The 17,719-nt window shown below is 44.4% G+C and overlaps 1 protein-coding gene across 1 annotated transcript in view; it reads right to left on the reverse strand.

Moving 5' to 3' along the window:
* The window catches only part of LOC126094757 (serine/threonine-protein kinase RIO2), a 105,721-nt gene extending 88,470 nt beyond the window's left edge, over positions 1–17,251 (reverse strand). The window contains exons 1-4 of the mRNA XM_049909308.1: positions 17,211–17,251; positions 16,894–17,014; positions 16,320–16,461; positions 16,038–16,206 (exon numbers count right to left, since the gene is read on the reverse strand). Of these exons, the coding sequence (XP_049765265.1) occupies positions 16,038–16,206; positions 16,320–16,461; positions 16,894–16,959 (377 nt within the window). The 5' untranslated portion in view covers positions 16,960–17,014; positions 17,211–17,251. The remainder of the gene's footprint in view (positions 1–16,037; positions 16,207–16,319; positions 16,462–16,893; positions 17,015–17,210) is intronic.
* Positions 17,252–17,719: the final 468 nt, after the last annotated feature.

Raw genomic sequence — 17,719 nt, forward strand, 5'->3', positions numbered from 1 at the left:
CAGTGCTTTCCCGTTTGGTAAGTCATGGAATCTGTTTTAATATATTTTTCCCATGTGGAATGTAAAAACAAAGATGATGTGACTTACCAAATGAAAGTGCTGGCAGGTCGACAGACACACAAACTAACACAAACATACACACAAAATTCAAGCTTTCGCAACAAACTGTTGCCTCATCAGGAAAGAGGGAAGGAGAGGGAAAGACGAAAGGATGTGGGTTTTAAGGGAGAGGGTAAGGAGTCATTCCAGTCCCGGGAGCGGAAAGACTTACCTCAGGGGGAAAAAAGGACGGGTATACACTCGCACACACACACATATCCATCCACACATATATAATATACATATATGTGTGGATGGATATGTGTGTGTGTGCGAGTGTATACCCGTCCTTTTTTCCCCCTGAGGTAAGTCTTTCCGCTCCCAGGACTGGAATGACTCCTTACCCTCTCCCTTAAAACCCACATCCTTTCGTCTTTCCCTCTCCTTCCCTCTTTCCTGATGAGGCAACAGTTTGTTGCGAAAGCTTGAATTTTGTGTGTATGTTTGTCTTAGTTTGTGTGTCTGTCGACCTGCCAGCACTTTCATTTGGTAAGTCACATCATCTTTGTTTTTAGGTATATTTTTCCTTCGTGGAATGTTTCCTTCTATATATATCCTGAATTTTTCCTTATTCACTAAATGTGAAAATTTCCCAGCAGTTGTGTTAATAATGCTTAATGCCACTGGAGAAATTGGAAACAAGAATTCAGAATATTCTAAGACTGTGAAATCAGTATGAATTTTTATCTGTTGTGAGGTGGATGTATAGAACAGCCAGAGCATGTTATTAAACCATATGATGTCACATTATGACTAACTTTATTATTCTCAATTTAACCAACAACCATTTTAAAAAAAGTATACTACTAAGTTTCCATTATTAGTCATAAAATGACATACTAACTGTTGTAATCTGTTGTGACCGCGACCATTCCAATCGCGGGGTGGCCGAGAAAGCGCAGCGGGACCAAAAGGAGAGCAGCTTGTGAACAAACGAATGGAAAGGACGGACACGAAACGATGGACGATGGAGAGAGACCTTACGACGACAACATGCAAGAAGCAATGGAGTGACAGAGGCAACCAAACGAATCCAAGATGCCCACTAGTAATGAAAACAAAGAACGATAAACACACTGTCTGTTGTCTAGACATTGTGTCAAGGCTCACGCACCGATTAGACTCGCTGGCTGAGCGAGAGGCAGGCGCTTAAATACTCTATCGGGAGAGCCGCTATTGGGCGTTGGAACCACGTATTCCATTGTGGTGCCCTCACACTAAATGCAGGCCAGGATGCACGCACTGCCACGGCAGTTCGTTCACGATAGGTGAATGATTAATGTCCTACTGAAATACAGAAGCCATTTTAAAAGTGCTATTACTCGGTGTTCATCCTTTTTTTATATCAACTTACCAGAGAAATTGACAAAAGTTACGGAAAATAGAGGGATTCTCTGATTCCTTTGATACATTTCCAGTTGAAATGGATTCAGCAGGTGTGTGTTTACCATATCATCACACAACAGTATAGGAGCATCTGATAGCTTAGCAACTATCTTTGACTTTTGATTTTCACTATATATTTTCCTTTGATGGTGAAGTTGGTGACATTCTTTGAGTAGTATCATTCCTTTCTGTAGTGAATGTCATCGCTGTGTTAATGTTCTCCGTATCTTTCATGTAATATGTGATATTTGTGGACACAGTAGCAGAAGCTCAACCCCACATTACAGCCCAATTGTTCGACAACAATCGCGTGGCTCAAGCATCCTTAAATACTGCTTCTCTGTGTCAATTTCTATTGTTTACTACAGGCAGTGTGCCGCGCCGAACCGTCTGGAAAGTGTCAGTGACTTCCTAGTTGTCGTTAACTGGGTTGCAATACTTCTGCAGGCTGTGTTACATATTGGCGACAAGTGGTGTCTGTTATCATCATATTGTTGCAAAGTCTGACTATGCAGCCCCTTTGCTGACTATGATGGACTTGGTAGTATTCTGGTTGTGTTGTGGCAGTTTGCAATACCTGCTTATAACTTTATCCCTTTACAGCAAGGCAGTGTTCCTAAGAGATCTGCACTCCAAGGGAAGAGATTGACTGCAGTTACCACCTACCCTACACCACTTGGAGATCCTTAATAGATTAAAAATGGAAGTCTCTCAGTGCCAAACAAACTTTATGACATGGTAGTTTGAGGAAGACATTACATGCAGCTCCAGCCACCTAATAACCTATTAATGTGACAAAACATGGACGAAGTTAATCTTTTGGTATCATAATTGAACTGTGATCAGTTGAATATATTTAATCTTTGTGATTTAGGACCCAAGACTGCAGTGCTAAGTTTCTACTTATGGTCTTTTTGGGAGCTGTTACGAGTTCCATTACACATACTTCAAGATTCCTTGATGGCGCTGAACATCATCGGAAGCCAATTTGTTATGTGGCATTTTTGAAAATTTGATGACTTCTGCTCACTCCCACCAGTTAGGGATATTCAGCGACTTTACAAATGACAACGGTATAGATCTTATGGCAAATGGAAACTGATTGCTGTAACTTTTTTTGTACACCTGACACAATGTACTACCAGAACATGCCAGGCACAAAGTTTTTATACACCTGGTACATCTTACTACCACAACATGTCAGGCACATCCAGAAGTGTACGAGTACCACAGGTGTGATAAAACAGTTAAGTCAGTGGTAAGTACACTTCCCACAGTCCACAAAAATAAATATTAATTTTGTTGTAAGTATACTTTCCATGCCATGTGGAAAAATTACTTTGGAAATACAACATGTTTTGGTGTTGTGTGTACTTCTCACAGCTCCTGAAAGGTACAAGACATTAATGACAATTATGAGCAACATTTCACAACAAACAGAACTGGCATCTCAATAACAGCAACTTCAAACATTGGCATTTTAACAATAAAAATGGAGTGGCTTTACTGCTTTGTAAGTAAGTCACCATGAGCTCCAGTGACATCTCTTCAGTGAACACGGAGTATTTCTGACTTCAATAGTGTAGTCAACTGACAACGTCAATCAAAAATCAATGCAAAAAGCATATAATGTCAACTGTCATACTGCAGCAAAAGATCTTGCTGAGAACCTGAGAATATTCTGCTCCTACATAAAATTGCAATGTGTGTTGAAGACTTATATCCTGCCATTTGTTGACTAATCTGGTGTGGCAATATGGGATGGCAAAAGGAAAGCTGAGGTTTTAAATTTCGGATTTAAGAAATCACTCATGCAGGAGGTCATAGAAATATACCACTGTTTGACACTCGCACAGATTGCAGTATGGGAGACACAGCAATAGGCATCCCTGGTGTGGATAAGCAACTGGAAGAGTTGAAAAGAAATTTACTGGCAGGTCCAGATGGAATCCTAATTTGGTTTCACAAAGAGTACTCTACGGCATTGGTCCCTAACTTAGCTTTTGTTTATCGTGAATCTCTCATGCAACAAAGTCCCAAGCGATTGGAATAGAGCATGGATAACTTGCACATAAGAAGGATAAAAGAACAGACCTGCAAAATTACAGATCATTACCCTTGACACTGGTTTGCTGCAGAATTCTTGAACATATTCTGAGTTCAAATATAATAAATGTCCTTGAACTGAAAAGCTCCTGTCCACAAATCACCATGGATTTAAAAAGTGTTACTTGAGCAAAAGTCTCTTTGTCCTTTTCATACACGATTTCCTGTGAACCATGGATGAAGGGGAACAGACAGATTCCATATTATTACACTTCCAGAAGGTGTGTGACAATGTGCCCCACTGCAGACTTGGTTGGTTTGGGGGATGAAAGGGACCAGACTGCTACGGTCATCGGTCCCTTTTTCCAAATACAAAGAACACCCACAGAGAATAAAAACGAGGAACAGAATAGATCACAGACGATACAGAACAAGAGAAACGGAGACATGGACAAGACAAAACGAACTAAAACCACACAGAGTGTGACAGTGGTTGGCCGACCATAGAAATAAAAAAGGAAAAGCCAACCACTTAGAAACACATTAAAAGATCAGTTTAAAATCATAGGCCAAAGGCCAGAATCAAAACAAAAAATAAAATAAAACAGAAACTCAGATGAAAGAATAAAAACTCCTTGCCCTAATAAAACGTAAAACTAAGGCAGCCATAACAGGGTCATCGGATAAAACGGCAGGGAGCGTATCAGGCAGCGCAAATGTCTGCCTGACCACAGCTAAAAGGGGGCAGGCCAACAGAATGTGGGCCACCGTCAAAGCCGCCCCGCAGCGACATACAGGAGGGTCCTCCCGGCGCAGTAAATAACTGTGTGTTAGCCGGGAGTGGCCAATGCGGAGCCGACAAAGGACGACTGAGTCCCTGCGGTTGGCTCGCATGGAGGACCGCCACACAGTCGTCGTCTCCTTAATGGCACGGAGTTTATTGGGTGTAATCCGATCGCGCCATTCAGCGTCCCAAAGCGCAAAAACTTTTCGGCGGAGGACTGCCCGCAAATCAGCCTCTGGGAGGCCAACATCCAGAGATGGTTTACTCGTGGCCTCTTTCGCTAGGCGGTCAACATGTTCATTGCCCGGGATACCGACATGACCGGGGGTCCACACAAAGACCACAGAGCGGCCGCAACGCGCAAGAGTATGCAGGGACTCATGGATAGCCATCACCAGACGAGAACGAGGAAAACACTGGTCGAGAGCTCGTAAACCGCTCAGGGAATCGCTACAGATAACGAAGGACTCACCTGAGCAGGAGCGGATATACTCTAGGGCTCTAAAGATGGCGACTAGCTCAGCAGTGTAAACGCTGCAGCCAGCCGCCAAGGACCTTTGTTCGGAATGGTCCCCTAGAGTTAGCGCATACCCGACACGACCAGCAACCATCGAACCGTCGGTGTAAACAATTCCAGAGCCCTGATACATGGCCAGGATGGAATAAAAGCGGCGGCGGAAGGCCTCTGGAGGGACCGAGTCCTTCGAGCCCTGTGCCAAGTCGAGTCGAAGGCAAGGGCGAGGAACACACCACGGGGGTGTACGCAGAGGCGCCCGGAAAGGAGGTGGAACAGGGAAAAACCCAAGCCCACAGAGAAGCTCCTTGACGCGTACGGCGATCGGACAACCCGACCGGGGCCGACGGTCTGGCAGATGGACGACTGACTGCGGGAACAGGACACGATAATTTGGATGCCCGGGCAAGCTTAGAACATGGGCAGCATAAGCGGCCAGCAAACGTTGGCACCGGAACCGCAGTGGAGGTACACCTGCCTCCACTAGTACACTGTCCACAGGGCTGGTGCGGAAAGCACCAGTGGCAAGGCATATCCCGCTGTGGAGAATTGGGTCCAGCACCCGTAACGCAGATGGGGATGCTGAGCCATAAGCCAGGCTCCCATAATCCAGACGGGACTGGATTAACGCCTGGTAGAGCCGCAACAGGGTAGAGTGGTCGGTGCCCCAGCGGGTGTGGCTCAAGCATCTCAGAGCGTTTAGATGCCGCCAACACGTCTGTTTAAGCTGCCGGATATGAGGCAGCCAAGTCAACCGGGCATCGAAAACCACCCCCAAAAACCTGTGGGTTTCCACCACAGCAAGGAGTTCGTCGCCAAGATAAAGCCACGGCTCAGGATGGACTGTTCGGCGCCGGCAGAAATGCATAACGCGGGTCTTGGCTGCCGAAAACTGAAACCCATGCGCTACAGCCCAAGACTGCGCCTTGCGGATTGCGCCCTGTAGCTGACGTTCAGCTGCCGCAATGCTAATAGAACTATAGTAAAGACAGAAGTCGTCAGCATACAGGGAAGCGGAGACAGAATTTCCTACTGCCGCAGCGAGACCGTTTATTGCAATTAAAAACAGGCAGACACTGAGGACAGAGCCCTGGGGTACCCCGTTCTCCTGGACGAGGGAGGAACTATACCAGGCCGCGACTTGCACGCGGAAGGTACGATACGATAGAAAATTTCTGATAAAGATCGGCAGAGGGCCCCGAAGACCCCATCCATGAAGCGTAGAAAGGATGTGATGACGCCATGTCGTATCGTACGCCTTCCGCATGTCGAAAAAGACAGCGACCAGGTGCTGACGGCGGGCAAAGGCTGTACGGATGGCCGACTCAAGGCTCACCAGATTGTCGGTGGCGGAGCGGCCTTTACGGAACCCACCCTGAGACGGAGCCAGAAGGCCCCGAGACTCCAGCACCCAATTTAAGCGCTGGCTCACCATCCGTTCAAGCAACTTGCAAAGAACGTTGGTGAGACTAATGGGACGGTAGCTGTCCACCTCCAGATGGTTCATTCCAGGTTTCAAAATGGGGATGACAATACTTTCCCGCCATTGCGACGGAAACTCACCCTCGACCCAGAGACAGTTGTAAAGGTCGAGGAGGCGTCGCTTGCAGTCCACTGAAAGGTGTTTCAGCATCTGACAGTGGATGCGATCTGGCCCGGGAGCGGTATCGGGGCAAGCGGCAAGGGCACTCTGAAATTCCCACTCACTGAATGGAGCGTTGTAGGGTTCAGAAGCGTTGGTGCGAAAAGAAAGGCTCCGACGTTCCATCCGCTCTTTAATGGAGCGGAAGGCCTGGGGGTAATTCGCAGAAGCGGAACTCATAGCAAAATGCTCTGCTAAGCGGTTTGCAATGACGTCGGAGTCAGTACAAACTGCTCCATTCAGTGAGAGCGCAGGGACGCTGGCAGGGGTCCGATAGCCGAAGACCCGTCGAATCTTGGCCCAGACCTGCGATGGAGTGACATGGAGTCCAATGGTGGACACATACCGCTCCCAGCACTCCTTCTTGCCTTGGCGGATAAGGAGGCGGGCCCGCGCACGCAGCCGTTTGAAGGCGATAAGGTGGTCCATGGAGGGATGTCGCTTGTGACGCTGGAGCGCCCGCCGGCGATCTTTAATCGCTTCAGCGATCTCAGGCGACCACCAAGGCACAGCCCTCCGCCGAGGGGACCCAGAAGAACGGGGAATGGCAGACTCGGCGGCAGTGACGATGCCGGCGGTGACCGATGTAACCACCCCATCAATGGCATCAGTTGAGAGAGGCTCAATAGCGGCAGTGGAGGAGAACAAGTCCCAGTCAGCCTTATTCATAGCCCATCTGCTAGGGTGCCCGGAAGAGTGACGCTGTGGTAGTGACAGAAAAATCGGAAAGTGGTCACTACCACACAGGTCGTCATGCACACTCCAGTGGACAGATGGGAAGAGGCTAGGGCTACAGATTGAAAGGTCAATGGCGGAGTAGGTGCCATGCGCCACACTGAAGTGTGTGGAGGCACCATCATTCAAAATCGAGAGATCGAGTTGCGACAATAAATGCTCAACGGTGACGCCTCGACCTGTTGCCACTGACCCACCCCACAGAGGGTTATGGGCGTTAAAGTCGCCCAGTAATAAGAAAGGTGGCGGCAATTGGGCTATCAGCGCAGCCAGGACATGCTGCGCGACATCACCCTCCGGTGGAAGGTAAAGACTGCAGACGGTAAGAGCCTGCGGCGTCCACACCCTAACAGCGACAGCCTCTAAAGCTGTTTGTAGAGGGACAGACTCGCTGTGAAGAGAGTTAAGGACATAGATGCAGACGCCACCAGACACCCTTTCATAAGCTGCTCGGTTCTTATAATAACCCCGATAGCCACGGAGGGCGGGGGTGCGCATTGTTGGAAACCAAGTTTCCTGCAGAGCAATGCAGAGGAAAGGGTGAAGGCTGAGAAGTTGGCGGAGCTCAGCTAGATGGTGGAAGAAACCGCTGCAGTTCCACTGGAGGATGGTTTTGTCCATGGCTGAGAAAGGCGTGCCGGGACTGGGACGGCAGATTACGCCGCTGGGTCACCTGCTGCCTCCGATTGAGCACCCGTGCTAGTGCTATTGCTATTCACGGTGTCTGAGGGACCGGCGAGATCGATGTCCTCAGCGGACGCCAGAATCTCCACCTCGTCCGCAGACGCAGAGCTAGAAGGTTGCGATGGGGTGGCTACCACCGCGCGTTCCTTGGGCTTAGAGCTGCTCTTCTTTGATTTCTCACGCTGCTCCTTGGGTTTAACTGGCTGGGAGGGCTTCACCGATTCAGTCTCCGGGACTGAGGAGGATCGGGAAGCCCTTCGACCTGCAGATTGTGGGCACTTACGCCACTGTCGATCGTCAGCCTTCCCGCCGGTGGAGACCTGGGAAGGGAGGGACCCAAGGGACCCCTTGCGAGCGTGAGAAGCCGAAGAAGTTGGACACTTCTCCGGCTTAGAAGCGGGGACCGACGTCCCCGATGGGGGGGATGGTGTTGCTCCTGAGGTAGGTGGCACAGGAGCAATCCGGTGGGTAGAGCCCCCCACTGGCAAGGGGGCAGGAGGAGTTGTACCACTCGTCGATCCGGCCGGAAGGCGCGAAACTGATGGGGCTAGCACAGGTGTTGTAGCAGCGGCGTAGGAAGTTGTCATTCGCACTGGATGTAATCGGTCGTATTTCCGTTTGGCCTCAGTATAAGTCAGTCGGTCCAGGGTCTTATATTCCATGATTTTGCGCTCTTTCTGGAATATTCTGCAGTCTGGCGAGCAAGGTGAATGGTGCTCCCCGCAGTTGACGCAGATGGGAGGCAGGGCACATGGAGTATCGGGATGAGATGGGCGTCCGCAATCTCGACATGTGAGGCTGGAAGTGCAGCGGGAAGACATATGGCCGAACTTCCAGCACTTGAAGCACCGCATCGGGGGAGGGATATAGGGCTTGACGTCACATCAGTAGACCATCACCTTGACCTTTTCCGGTAACGTATCACCCTCGAAGGCCAAGATGAAGGCACCGGTAGCAACCTGATTGTCCCTCGGACCCCGATGAACGCGCCGGACGAAATGAACACCTCTACGTTCTAAGTTGGCGCGCAGCTCGTCATCAGACTGCAAAAGGAGGTCCCTATGGAAAATAACACCCTGGACCATATTTAAACTCTTATGGGGAGTAATAGTAACGTTAACATCCCCCAACTTGTCACAAGCAAGTAACCTGCGTGACTGGGCGGAGGATGCCGTTTGTATCAGTACTGAGCCAGAGCGCATTTTAGACAAGCCCTCCACCTCCCCAAACTTGTCCTCTAAATGCTCGACGAAGAACTGAGGCTTTGTGGAGAGAAAAGACTCCCCATCAGCTCTCGTGCAAACTAAGAATCAGGGCGAATAACTGTTACCTCCATCCTGGGACTTACGCTCTTCCCACGGCGTAGCCAGGGAGGGGAACGTTTTCGGATCGTACTTCTGAGCATTAAATTGAGCCCGAGAACGCTTAGAGACTGCTGGCGGCTGGCCGCCAGCGAGAGATGATGTACCACGCTTCATTGCGGGTCATCCGCCCTGATGCCACCTACTCCGACCAAGGGCCCTCCCCATGGGCGCCACCCAGCCACAGCAAAGGCCACCTGGCAGGATGGCCGTTGCCGGGAGTCCTGATACCCCAGGAGGATAGGCATCTACTCCTTGGCATACGTGGGGAGTTAACGGCGCAGGCATCAGTAGAGCGATCCCTGTGTTGTCAGGGGGCTACAACCAAGAGGGTACATGGCGGCCCCACCACAACGGACTGGCTACCGTGCTGGATCTTAGGTGCAAAACTGTCCAAGGTCGTCGTCGCAGTTAAAAGAAACACTGCAGAGGGCAGCGTGATAATCGCACCCAGGGACGTATCCCCGCCCTAAAGATCGAAAACGAGCGGGACACCATTGCAACGACGTGAAAGCCGGCTAAAGGTCTAATTGCACGACGGATACAGTGCACCATGTAAGGCGCCCTTCCCCAATTGGCTCGCTCTTCGGAATAATTTAGAAAGATGGAGGTCAAACCCGAGAGGGGACCATCACATAAGGCCAAAACATGTGAGACTCCTTTTAGTCGCCTCTTACGACAGGCAGGAATACCGCGGGCCTATTCTAACCCCCGAACCCGCAGGGGGTGCACTGCAGACTTAACGAAGGTCCAAGCATACAGATCAGGTTCCCGGATATGTGAGAGGCTTGAACACTTCTTGCGTAACAGAACTCTGAACGTTGTCTTTGACAGTGAGTGTTTATCAGAGACAACGGTAATATCAGTAGCAGCCCAGGGAAATGTGAAAGGCCCATTCTTATTCTCTGTACACATAAACGTCCTGACTGACACGACTGACATGCTAAGCAGCAATCAGTGGCGGTTTGCTGATGATACAGTGGTGTACCGGAGGGTGTTGTTGAATGACAGTAGGATGATACAAAATAACTTAGGAAAAATTTCTAACGGTATGATGAATGGCAGTTTGCTCTAAATTTGGAAAAATTTAAATTAATGCACATGAGTAAGAACAACAATCCCATAACATTTAAATACAGTATCAGCAGTATACTGCATGACAGTCACATTGATTAAATATCTAGGCTAACATTGTAAAGCAAACGGAAATGATGTGAGCACATAAGGACAATACTAGGGAGGGCAAATAGTTGACTTCGGTTTAATGGGAGAATTTTGGAAATTGTAGCCCATCTATAAAAGAGATTGCATATAGGACAAAGTGCGATCCATTGATCCATTCTTGAGTACTGCTTGAGTGTTTACGGTTCCCACCTGATTGGATTGAAGAAAGACATTGAAGCCATTCAGAGGCAGGCCACTAGGTTTGATCAACACTCAAGAGGTGCTTTGTGAACTAAAATGGGAGTCTCTGGAAGGAAGTCTATGTTCCTTACATAAAAAAGAGGTATGGGGGATCATGTATATTAGTTGAACAGACACAAATCTTTGAAGCCAAAATGACTTTCGATTGTTTAAATGAGGAACAGGTATTTGAAAGCTGTTGCACTGAGCTGTCTGAATATGGTTTACTAATCATAAGCATATATCATGTCCCAGAATATTGGGCTACTAGGGCATTTCTAGAGAAATTTGAAACTCTGCTAAGTAGATTGCAAGTAGGGAAAACATAAAAATATTGCAATTTGTTATGATTTTAATATAGATATAAAAGACGAAAACAGATTTGTTACCACCCTGAAGGATTTGTTGGCTACAAATGGCTTAACACTAAATTTTTCTGAGTACACCAGGGTAACAGCCATTTCTGCCACACGCATTGATAATATAGTGAGCAGCAAAGATTATGGGAATACAGAAAAACATTTATTAGAATTAGGAATATCTGATCACTCAGCACTTTTTATGTCATTGCCATACATAGACAAAACATATAGACCCACAGTAAAGTTGATCAGAAATTTCAGCCTGCCAAATATAAACACATTTATCTTGAAATTAAAGGAAACCCACTGGATCTTCAGCAACCAGTGTTCAGTAAACAATAATTACAACACTTTCATATCTGAATTCAAGAACATTTTCAACAAATGCTTTCCCCCGTATCAACACATGATAAATACAATAAAAATAAGACATGGATTACGGAAGGTATCAGGATCTCTAGTATTAGAAAGAGGGAAATGCATAAGGAAGCGAAAACCAACCATGATGCTGAATTTATTAAGTACAAAATCAAATACAAAAAATATTTGATCGGGTAGTTAAACAAACAAAACAAATGGCAAACAGTAAATATATAGCTACTGCCTCAAATAAATCAAAAGCAGTATGGCAGGTTGTCAAGAAAGAAACCGGTACTCAAAAAACAAAACATTTAAATTACAAACTAGAAATTGGTGGGAATACTGTTGCTAACACTCAGCACATTGAAGAATTTAATAAGTACTTCATAACCACAAACAAAATTCATAACTTCTTGCTTCCATAAATAAGACCTGATGCAGTACTGCAGGAATCAAGAGAGTTTAAATTTACTGCAATATCATGTCAGGAAGTACCTAACATCATACAATCCCTAAAAAATCTTAAATCTGTGGGATGGGATGAAATTCCAACAAATATCATAAAGGCAGGAAGTGACAGCATTGCACCTCAACTCTGTAAAATAATAAACCAATCATTTGACAAGGGCCGCTTTCCAGACAGACTGAAATATGCTGAAATTTGTTCAATCTACAAAAAGGGAAAACAAGATTATTTAGTAAATTTCCGCCCAGTGTCTATACTCTCAGTTTTCTCTAAAATAGTTGAACGAATAGTATGTAATCAATTAGAAAAGTACAATAAAGAAGGTAATATTATTCTCAATAACCAATATGGATTTAGGAAGGGACGAAACACTTTACAAGCTGTAAATGAAATAATCTCTAAAGTAAGTAAATGCCTTGACACCAAACAAAATGTATCTGGCATTTGTTGTGACTTAGAGGTGTATGACACAGTAAACCATAAGCTACTGCTCCAAAAATTGGGTACCTATGGCTTCCATGGAAAATATATAAGATGGTTTTCATCTTATCTCAAAAACAGACACCAAAGGGTGGTGATACATCAAAAGGGAAAGAAAACTTTCTCTAGCTGGAAAGAAATACAAGCAGGCGTGCCCCAGGGCTCAATATTAGGACCACTTCTGTTCTTATATTACATAAATGACATGCCTAGCAAAGTAAATACAAATACTTTACGTAGATGACTCAACTGCTGTAGTCTGCTGCAAAAACACTGAAGAATTAGTATGGACCACGAAACAAACTCTACAAGAATTTGAACAATGGATAAAAAATAATGCTATGAAATTAAATCTTGAAAAAACCCAAACACTTCAGAACCAAACAAACTACTGAATGTATATCACAAATAGAATATTCAGGTAAAGAACTGTCCACAGTTGATTCTGTAATATTTCTTGGGATAACTTTAAATAAAAACTTGCAATGAGCTGACCATGTGGACAGTTTACTGAAGAGATTAAATAGTTTAGTTTATGCAATGAGGGTACTCCATATTACATGGCTCTGAAGATCAGAAATAAGATAAGGTCAATATTTGGGGAATCCACGTTGGAGACCATTGGCAGATACCTAAAAAGCAAATGTTATAGTTTAGAAGAATTTATAAATAGGAATAGGGAGTAAGGATACAAGTACAAACGGTATACTATTGAAGCCATATAGATACAAAGTACACATGTTCACTGTATATTCTTGTTTATATATAGAATTATAGTTTGAATGGCTGTTTGTATTCCGTTCAGTACATCCATACTTCATATAGGTGTGTGAAGTCTATGGTAATGATTCGATGAATTACAAAAAGATTTTAAATATAATGTTGTATTTTTATTATAATAAGCAATGTATGTATTACGCCTTTCCGGTAGTATATAAAAAACTGTAACAACTTAGGTTAAAGACTGACGAGTCACCAATGTTCTCAATCAAATGATTGTATAAAAACATGTTATGTGCCAATAAAGTATCTTATCTTAAGTACCATCCAGAGAGTTCACAGAACCTAAATTTGAGGCTGACTGCAGGACAACTCTGCTGGCACCAATGTACATTTTGTGCAAGGACCACAAAGATATTAGGGCTCACACGGAAGCATTTAGACAGTCGTTTTTTCTTGCTCTGTGAGTGGAATAGGAAGGGGAACAACTGGTAGTGGTACAAGGTACCCCTGCCACACACGATGTGTTGTCTTGCGGAAAATGACATAGATTTAGATATGGCAGTAAAGAGCACCATACAATCACCATTTCATGAGCTGCCTGTCCATGTTTTCCAGATGTTGCCTGGCCTTTACATGGGAGTATAATATGAACATGATGTTGGTATTATAGCAGCACATGGGACTGGACAGACATGGCTGCACTTTACTGTGGAGGAAGCCTTCTTTCATACATTTCAACAATACAAGATGGTATGAACACAGCCATTTTCTTGAGCTCGCTGTTTAGCTATATGCTTGAGCACACTATTTGCTCCATTACCTCCTTACTTCTGGAACATTATGTAGCTCACACTCTGATAATACCTTTACTGAAATTAAGTATGCTGCACATTCTGATAACATCAGATAACCCACCAAACTTATATTATTTTTAAAGTTTCTGCTCACTTGGATGTTTGTAATTCACTGATATGTCTTGTCATAGTGTGTAATGAATAAACATTAAATGGTGGAAGCTACAGACATGTGCCCCTCTCTCTTTCACTATTACAAACACATTTTGGTATAAATGTGCTCTTACTGAAACACTTATAATCAGAAGTTTTACTTGTTCTGGAGGGGTGACCACCGCAGCCGAATTAAGTTTGTTAGTCCAACCAAACCCCCCCTCCTTCCACCTACGGAGATAAATATTCACACAGCATGAGCCTGACTTTGGGGTAAGCTTCGAACAGGTGTGTGGAAGGTTCCCTGCTGGTTGCCCACCAACCTCAACAACCACAAAGGCAATAACAATCACTAAGTTTCTTACTGAAAAAATGCCGCACGTTATGAAACCAGTTACACATTAGCAGACTTTAGTTGGCCCAAATTATAGCTGAGAATAATACATTCTACTTACCACTGAAAGTAGCTGCTTTTATGGTTTTGATGCCTTTACTGTATGGAGAAAATCTACAAGCATTTTTTTAAGCAAAGTTGCACAAAACCTACATTATAAAGTTGTTGATTGAAATGTGGTATCCCTCCCTCCCCCCCCCCCCCCCACACAAAATCTTGGTTGTTGTGAAAGACAACTATAGTCAATGGAAGCATCCAATTCCACCCGTCTGCCCTGACCCATGACGTAACAGTGTTGTTGCGTGTGGTGACATCACTGTTGCACCGAGTTTTTGAGTTGGTTGCATTTGAGGATGTCGTCTTGTATTAGAGTGTACACTCTGGTTGTGGATGTAGACATGCTGAGTTTAACATGTGGTACTGGGTTCATTTGGGTTTTGGTTGTCATCGTGTTAACGTGGTTTTGAGTTTAGGTAGTTAGTTCGATAATATGGGTTGTGGAGGCATTTTTAGTGGGTTATTAAGGTCTTTTCGTGTGTGTTTGGCCCTTTTGTTAGGTCTGATTAGTTTGGTGTTCGTTGTCAGGAAAGAAGTATTTTTTTTATTGTTTTTTGTTAGGTATGAGTATGACAGTAAAGTTAATGAGTGTCTCATAACGTTCAGAGATAGGTGTTATGGTTCCTGGCATACAGTTTCTGCAGATGTTTGGACCGATTGCTGAAAATTTGGGTGTCACATTTATGGCAACAACATGACGTTGACGAGAGTTCCAGTGGCTCAGACCAGAGACATATATATGCGGCATTGTCAGCATGTGCACGTGTGTGTGTGTGTGAGAGAGAGAGAGAGAGAGAGAGAGAGAGAGAGAGAGAGAGAGAGAGAGATCAATAACTGCGGCTGAGGTATATAGATCAAGGGAAATGTCCAATTGCTGTGGTTTAATTGGTGTACCAGACAGATACAATTTAAATTGTTTTTTTAATAGGGAGGTGTTTTTTCTTGTTGTGTATTTAGCTTGTCCGCATACTAAAAGCCTAATTTTCCACATATGTCCTGTTGGTTTTATTTAATGTTTAGAGTGGGACGTTATGTCATTTTTATTTTTGTCCGCATTTGATGGCGTGTGCATGTAGTGATGCCACTGTCTTCATTTTGTGTACACTGGCAGTAGGCATTTTCACCTTACTGATCACATCATGGGTCAAAGACAGAATTGGACACTTCCGTAAGGCACATAGCCCGAAGTCTAGATTAGGTTGGAAAGTAACAATTTGGTTGAGAGATTGTGAAGCCAATGAATGTGAAAGTAGAAAATCTGGTTGTGGCAACAAATTGACTGGTAGCAAAGCCTAATGTTTACATCTGCGCCATATTTTAAAATGTAAGAGGTGTCCAATGTGTAACTTTTACCAGCTGTTTGACATGTACACTGCTGATGTGTTGACACATAATCCATATGTACAATTTGTGACATGTATACTGTCAAATGGAGACCTTCTGCTCGTTACATACAGCACCAGTGTTTTAATTTGTTTTGGGCTACTGCCATGTGTAATTTGCAAACACGATGGGGATACAATAGCAAATACTCTAACATATCTCCACTAGCACATAATTTAAAGCTAGGAATAGTAATATACATTTAATTACCTGTGTAGTTTCAAACACAATGGATTTCCTTCCTCATCAGCAACAACATAAATATTCGATTCCTTGCCTACTCCTATCTGGTTGCCAAACGAGGATATTACATTCTTCATAGTCAAGGCCTTGAGTGCCAAATAATCATACCCAGAATTTGTTAACCTGTATCCGTCATCTGCAAATCCAACATTAGAGACGTCAGTATCGAAGTCAGATAAATAACTTTACGGAAGAACGATGTCTAATAGCTAATATAATCAGCTTAATACGAAAGAAATTTTTACATACATCGTTTTCCTCTCTCATAGCTGAGCAGTCTATGTTTACACAAATCCTTGAGCACTTTGTGAACGCCACCATGCTGCAAGTTAGCAATTGAGGCTGCAAGAGGTGCAGGAACCAGTTCATGATTCTTCATTCCCATTTCAATCTGGGAACAAAATAATATACTGTCAGGGCAAGCCCGTTACATTATTTTTTTAAAAAGTTTTACATGGCGTGAAAGTATCATTTATCGTAATCTAAAATTCTTCTTTATGTCTGTGTGTTCTAAATCTGCATGTTACAACAAACATATTCAACACATGTCGTCCTTCACATCTCTGAGACACTGCATAAGTGTTTCAGACGCCTAATTCATTCCCTCCTGCTCCATGCCTCTGACACTATACAATGAATATCCGGCATTGACAATGTATCTAAATTATAAAAGGTTATTAGGACAGTGTGTTTTTCTATGAAATGTTCGACGAAAATAAGTCACTTTACCGATTAAAAAAACAAAAGGTTTTGAGATCAACAACTTCACTTTCTCAAAATCATGTGGTTTATTACAGGTAACGCAACAAAGTGTCAAACTTACTGCAGTTAGAACACGGAAATCTTCCTTCGTGAGATACCGCAAAATGGAAACATTTAGTTTTCCCATGGTGTTTTTCTCAATGTATCACGTGCTACGTTAACAACAACTTAACCTCGAACACACATTTCTAGAGGTGGCAAAAAATAACGTAACTGATAGAAATAACCGGTTACTGAGAAGTAACGGTTACTGCGATAACCGTTCCTCTGATTCTGGCAGTTATTTCAATAACTGTTTAGTGTCAACAGTGTCTCGCGCCATCTGTTGACCGAAGATCGTACTGCGCATTTGGAGGGCGTTCTATAGACCATGGGATGACATTTCTCTTCCACCCCTACGCTCACACGGTCACACACCACCGACCACAGTGACAGTACTTTCCGAGATTAGTCGATTGTCGATTACTATATTCGTTCGAGATCCAGTTTCAACCATGTGAATGCTTTCGCGCAGGCACTCTCCCAGTTCTTCCCGTGGTTAGTTACTGCGTGGTATCTGTTCGAGTTGCGGCCAATGGACGGTTGCAACTAGTTTCAATTGATCAGAGTTAATTTTTTGCCTGGTTCCAAAACCTTTCATAAGCCTGTAACCAAAGGGATCAGCGCGCGCACGTGCAGAGCTTTTATGTCCAGTCTCGTAGGTCGTAGCATTGTCATTGAAGATAGGAAGTTCTACGTTCCTCATAGCCTAGTAAAGAAACTGTATTTCTCAAACTTATGAAAATTTAATACTTCCTAGTGTGCTTTTGTTCTCTCGAGGGATTTTTCTGTAGAAATATGTTGCCTATATAAAGTCTGAGGAACAAAAAGCAAAAGAATCTATCCTT

This window comes from Schistocerca cancellata, chromosome 8 (assembly GCF_023864275.1).
Source record: "Schistocerca cancellata isolate TAMUIC-IGC-003103 chromosome 8, iqSchCanc2.1, whole genome shotgun sequence".
NCBI classification, from domain to species: domain Eukaryota; kingdom Metazoa; phylum Arthropoda; class Insecta; order Orthoptera; family Acrididae; genus Schistocerca; species Schistocerca cancellata.